Source organism: Euleptes europaea, chromosome 1 (assembly GCF_029931775.1).
Source record: "Euleptes europaea isolate rEulEur1 chromosome 1, rEulEur1.hap1, whole genome shotgun sequence".
In the NCBI taxonomy this organism is placed as follows: domain Eukaryota; kingdom Metazoa; phylum Chordata; class Lepidosauria; order Squamata; family Sphaerodactylidae; genus Euleptes; species Euleptes europaea.
In genome coordinates, this window is record NC_079312.1 from 31,114,810 (window position 1) to 31,120,809 (window position 6,000).

Here is a 6,000-nt window from a genome sequence, read left to right on the forward strand (position 1 = left end):
CTCTCAGCGAATTTTTCAACCTCCAGGAAAGATAACAGATGAAGCTTTTTACAAGTGGTTTGACAATTGGCTCCTGGCTTTTATAAAAATGGAAGCAAAAAAATAAAATTGGAAGGATTCGTTATGTGGCTTCAAGTTTATTCAGCATCTTCTTCACTATGGCCTATATACTTCATGCTCCAATACTAATGTTACACACCACTCAAGGCTGGAGAAATGTGTGGCAAAGTTCTCACTGAATGGGAGAGCATCTGTAGAGATGGGTAATTCCTTTCCTGTGGTCAGGGTAGGCAGGATCAAATTCTTACTTCCTGTTCCTGCCTGGAATCACCTGCCCTCTCCAGTTTCCCTCCTGCCTAACACAGAGAAGGCAGAAAACCAGAAGGGTAAGGAACCCCTTTCCTCTGTCCTGCCAGAGTCTCTTCTTCCCCACGGTCCTCTCCAAAGAGTCTCAGCCAGCCACCACATCACTGGGCCGTCTGATACCGGGAGGTGGGATCAGGCCGGCAGCTGCCACCCGCCGCTCGCTTGTCAAGAAGTTGAAGGTTGCGCAGGCGTTGGGCTGTGAAAGGAAGCAAGCAAATGAATGAGGCCCGGGAAGAAAGCTGGGCCAAGGCAAGCCACAATGGTAGCAGAGAGTGAGCACATCTGAGCAAGTGCTGCTGAAGGACTCCAGTATGCAAACTTGAAGCATGAATTTATTTCGCTTCACCTTTCTGTTTCCAAAACAACTGCGGTGGAGTGAAAAGCTTACTGACAGCTTTGGAAAAGCTGATTATTCCTGCTGCCAGGGCACCAATACACGCTTAACACCCCCCACACACACCTTCTTTTATGTGCTCCTTGAAGAAAAAACCCAAACCAGACTTCTGACAGCCAGAAATCCAAATGTGGGAAAGAGGATTCAGCCAAGTTCCTCTGGAATTGTACCTGGCCCAAATACTGTAAGTGCTGCATGTGTTTCAGTGCGCATGTTGTTAGCAGACATCGCCAAAAGCTGTCCCCCCCCCCACACACACACACATTTTCTCCCAGTGTGGTGTAGTGGTTAAAAGTGGTGGATTTTAATCTGGTGAACCGGGTTGGTTCCCCCACTCCTCCACATGAAGCCTGCTGGGTGACCTTGGGCTAATCACAGTTCTCTCCGAGCTCTCTCAGCCCCACCTACCTCACAAGGTGTCTGTTGTGGGGAAGGGAAGGGGATTGTAAGCCGATTTGAGATTCCACAAAGGTAGAGAAAATCGGGGTATAAAAACCAACTCTTCTTCTCACAACCATGAGGGCTAGAAACCTTAAGCCTAACATGCAACTGAAGTCTTAATGAGATCCCACAGCTTCTATATGTGTAGGTGTGTAAAGTGCCTTCAAGTTACAGCCAACATACGGCGACCCCAGCAAGGGGCTTTCAAGGCAAGTGAAAAGCAGAGGTGGCTTTGTCAACGAGAGGGTTGAACAATATCAAACAGATTTGATTACTATATTTTTGAGAACATATCTCTGATAAATAGTTAATTTTTTTATAACGGAAGTATAGAATCAATTATTAGTTACTAGCTGAAGATTAGTTATAATAGTTTTTTTAGCAGATTTTGATGGAAGTATAACAGAAACGAAGTATTAAGGGGCTTGAATCATTTGTTACATTTGGTATCTATTTGTAGAGATATACTCGGGTAAGGCTATGTAGAAGGATTAAGCTGGGCACAGACAAAAAATGAACTGTAAAATTTCCCTATCTGTCTTTCCACTTTCTTTTTCTGTCCCCCCTCAAAAAAAATGAATAAAAATTATATCTATATAAACAAAAAGAAGCAGAGTGGCTTGCCATTGCCTTCCTCTGCAGAGCCTTCACTGATGGTCTCCCATCCAAGTACCGACCCCGCTTAGCTTCTAAGATCTGACGAGACTGGCCTATACCACGTTGGTTTCCATCACAGCTTCTGTATAAAGAGGCTTCAAACAGTCCTTGTGAAACCCCAGCGCACTCAGTCCTACAACAGAGGGTAGAGCCCACCCCATGTCGCAGTTCCCCACACCCCTTACCGTGTCCTGGACTTCTACAGCAATCCCGCATTGCCGCATCAACCTCAGGACGGCAGGATCCAGCCGCTCCACCTTATCTCCTGTCCCCAGCACCACAATTTCTGCGGGTGGCCGAGAAAGGAAGCCGATCAGAATACATCACTCCCGCTTAACCTCCGTGGTCAACATGCTCTGTACCAGGTGAACCCTTTAAAGACTGAAGTTCTTGGCCAATGGCCTCGGCAACATTACAAACACTGGTGTGGCTCACATGAACACATGAAGCTGCCTTACACTGAATCAGACCCTCGGGTCCATCAAAGTCAGTATTGTCTACTCAGACCGGCAGCAGCACTCCAGGGTCCCAGGCAGGGGTATTCCACATCACCTACCTGCCTAGTCCCTTTAACTGGAGATTCCAGGGATTGAACCTGGGACCTTCTGCATGCCAAGCAGATGCTCTGCCACTGAGCCAAAGCCCTACCCTGATCTGACTCTGACCAGTTGGTTATGAATCCTGTCCGCCATCTCATGTCCGACTCACCCTACTGCCAAAGTTATGTATTTTCCACGGTCACTCCACACAACGATGGCCAAGCTATTTACACCATCCACAATCATTTGTGATGAGTAAAAAATGCCTCCAGGCAACCACATATGCATACATAAACACATAAAGCTGCCTTATACTGAATCAGACCCTGGGTCCATCAAAGTCAGTATTGTCTACTCAGACCGGCAGCGGCTCTCCAGGGTCTCAGGCAGAGGTCTTTCACATCATCTACTTGCCTAGTCCCTTTAACTGGAGATGCCCGGGATTGAACCTGGATTGAACTTGTAACCAGCCAAAGAATTCATGAAAGGGTTTTTTGTTTTTTTAAGGCAACACGTAACTAGTCTGGGTATGTGCAGGCAGGCAGATAAATGTGTTTGTTGGTTAATACCCTTTCGTAGATTTATTTGCAAGGATGGTACTGGGGGTGGAATTCATCCTGTAAATCTCAGTGTTCATAAAAAAAGGAAAACATGTAAAGTACTGGATAGCACTGAAAGCCAGAGGGGTGCAGTCGTCAGGGATCTGGGCTTCAGCTCGTGTGCCCACAACATTTCCAATCTAAGAGAGAAATCCTAAGCAGGTCTACTCAGAATACTACTTAGGTCTGTTCAATGGGGTTTATTTTCAGGAAAGCGGAGTTAAGATTGCACTGTCAATCTCTTCCCTCCTGTAGTGGAAAATCATGGAAGACCACTGTATTACAAGGAGATAGTGGTGAACCACATGTTTCTCCACTAAGTCATAGATCATCCTGTGACAGCACTGGGCCAGAAGGGGTTAGTGAAGCTGAAGTGCCAACTTTGCTACCTGTTTCACAAGCTGTACTTTGGAGGGGGTGCATAAACTCAGATGAAGTGTTAAACCCACTTTTCAGCAGCCATCATATTCCCTGCTGGGCACCATGTTTTTCTTTATCCACAAGACACACGAGGATGCCACGTAGCCATTAAGATCAAGCTACGTGACAACATCCAAAGAATGAACATTGCCTTCTGCCTTAACTATCTTGTGAAGTAAAGAAAAACAAAGGATGCCCAGCAGTGCAGAATGCGATCACCAACACCAGATTCACACGAACAGGCCACAGCAAAGAAGGTGCGGAGGGGGAGGACTTTTTTTTTTAATGAAAGCTTCCATGCACACATTTTCAACAGCATTAATTTTTAGGCAACATCTAGATCAATACTTGGATTAGACCTGGTCAGATACTGGAATACCTCATCTATTCCTAGCACATGCAGCAAAGGAAGCTTTCATGCCATACCCATAATGGGGTGTGCCATAATGGAAGGAAGTCCATCTGGGATATGCACACTTTACCTATCCTGGGTTCCAGCAGGCGGAACAGCGCAAGACTCTCTGCTGTGATGTCTTGGTGTGTGCCAACCTAGAAAAAATGGAGGAGGCTGTTCAGGGGACCACAAAAAACCAAAGGGAGGGCTGTGAAAAGCTCAATGATTCACGTAGTCCTACCCCTTGGCCTTGAGACAAGACAGCCTATTGCCTAAAGCACCCCCAGCCAATACCTGTCCAGTCAATAACCAAACAACTGCAGGGAACAATTCTACGGCAGCATAAAGCTTGAGAGTGCTGTTTGAAGAATGCTTTTTATATTATCTTATGCTGCTATTAGATGTTTTAAAAATCTGCATGCTTTGGAGCACATTTTTACAATGAACGCGTCTAAAAGCAGCACGATGGGTAGCCATGTTAGTCTGTAGCAGTAGAAAAGAGCAAGAGTCCAGTAGCACCTTAAGCACTAACATAATTTCTGGCAGGGTACGAGCTTTCGTGAGACACAGCTCACTTCTTCAGATAAAAGCAGCAGGCAACTCATCTGCTTCTAAGTTCCCAAAACAAATAAATAAAAATTACTAAGTGCTAACGGCCACTGTTTAGGCAGCCACTTTCTCAGCCACAGCTAATAAACAGGCCGGAGCCTCGTTTAAAGCCAGGCAATGGCTACCCTCCTCTATCTCTGTCACCCGTGGCAACAGCCCAGCTCAAAAGGTGTACTTTTTCAAGAAAACAGGCTGTAGACATATCTGCTGCCATCTCCTTGCCGCATCTCACAAGGCCTTGCTTCTTTCCCTCAGCCTTAGCCACCTGCATAGCAAACCATGACTTGGGACACAGAAAGGGAGGACATTTACCAGCAAAGTGCCTGCCACTTCTCCAGTCAAGACTAGGGCAGGATACAGAGCACACCAACTTCGGGGCTGGTTCTCATATGCAGGGCAATGGGAGAAGAATGAACAGCACTGTTTTGGACAACCAGTGGCAGATCCGGGCTTTGACTGTTCCCCTCACATTAAGAAGTCTATTCAAATGCAAAACCAGCACAGCTAAGATCAAAGTCCCCCCTCTTTTTTATTGTACTGTTTTTCCGGTTTTCATGGAGTTCTTAACACGGGTGAGCATTCCAAAATATGATCATCCACCTGCAGTCTGAAGCGGCACGATCCACCCTAGAACATTCTGGCCTTTTATACAGGGTCAATTTTTATGCTCACTCAAAGCTGTTTTTTTAAATGTGACCTTTAAAATGCTTATTCACGATCCTGACGCAAAAGGAGAAATTCCACCCCCCACTTGCCTGCTCCTTTGTTCCTTCCATTAGCAACCTCCGTTTGCATAGCTAATGCACGGCTGTGAATTTTGCATGCTTCCTTGAGGGGATTCTTCGCAGTGGGGGCGAAGCAAACACAAAAGGCCGCGTTAAAAGGGGCTCTTAAGAAATGCGAAGCAGGTATGCACCAGCTTCGCAGTCACTTCCTGAATGATGGTTCAGCATGAAAAACTAAAAAAAAAGCTGCAGGGCACTTCAGCCTGGAAAGCGCTGCTAATTACCAAGCATAAATGGCCTCTGCCACTTCATGTACAAGCCAAGCTTTGGACTCAGGATCCTAAGTGCAAGATCACTCAAGGGGCCAGAACTCTATATACTCACGTTCCACTGGAGGATGGCTCGTGGCAAGACAGCGCAAGGCCCTACCACCTTGTCTCCATTGATGGTGAAGCCCCAGCCAGTGTATCCTTCAATAAACATGATATCTTGGGATTCTCTTTCCAAGCGATGGATGGTCGTCTTCTGGTACATCTCATCGTCAGAAGGCGTGAGGCGGTGACCCCGCTGAGGCTGCCTGTCAACAGGAGTGGGGAGAAGATACCGCAGATAAGATTGTAGTTACCATAAGATCACCCACCACCACTTTGCCTTAATATCAGGAATTTGGTAGGATGATGTAATTGAAAATACCAATAAAAATAAAAGGATTCCCTCTTCAACTGTAAAGTAGATATAAAAAAGGAAATGGTGTGGCGGGGTTAATACCCAATACCTCAGCTTTTTCCTTTTCAGCATGCAACAAGGGGATTAAGCAGTGTTAACAAATCCATGTCAACTGATCTTTAGCAGGCGG

At 46.1% G+C, this 6,000-nt stretch overlaps 1 protein-coding gene across 1 annotated transcript; it reads right to left on the reverse strand.

Moving 5' to 3' along the window:
- Positions 1 to 441: 441 nt before the first annotated feature.
- On the reverse strand, positions 442 to 5,720 carry NDUFAF3 (NADH:ubiquinone oxidoreductase complex assembly factor 3). The gene is made up of 4 exons (XM_056858802.1): positions 5,529 to 5,720; positions 3,899 to 3,965; positions 2,044 to 2,144; positions 442 to 562 (listed from the first exon to the last, which is right to left on the reverse strand). Exons 1-4 carry the CDS (start codon positions 5,676 to 5,678, stop codon positions 452 to 454), a joined length of 429 nt encoding a protein of 142 aa, XP_056714780.1. The 5' UTR covers positions 5,679 to 5,720; the 3' UTR covers positions 442 to 451.
- Between the last annotated feature and the right edge of the window lie 280 nt (positions 5,721 to 6,000).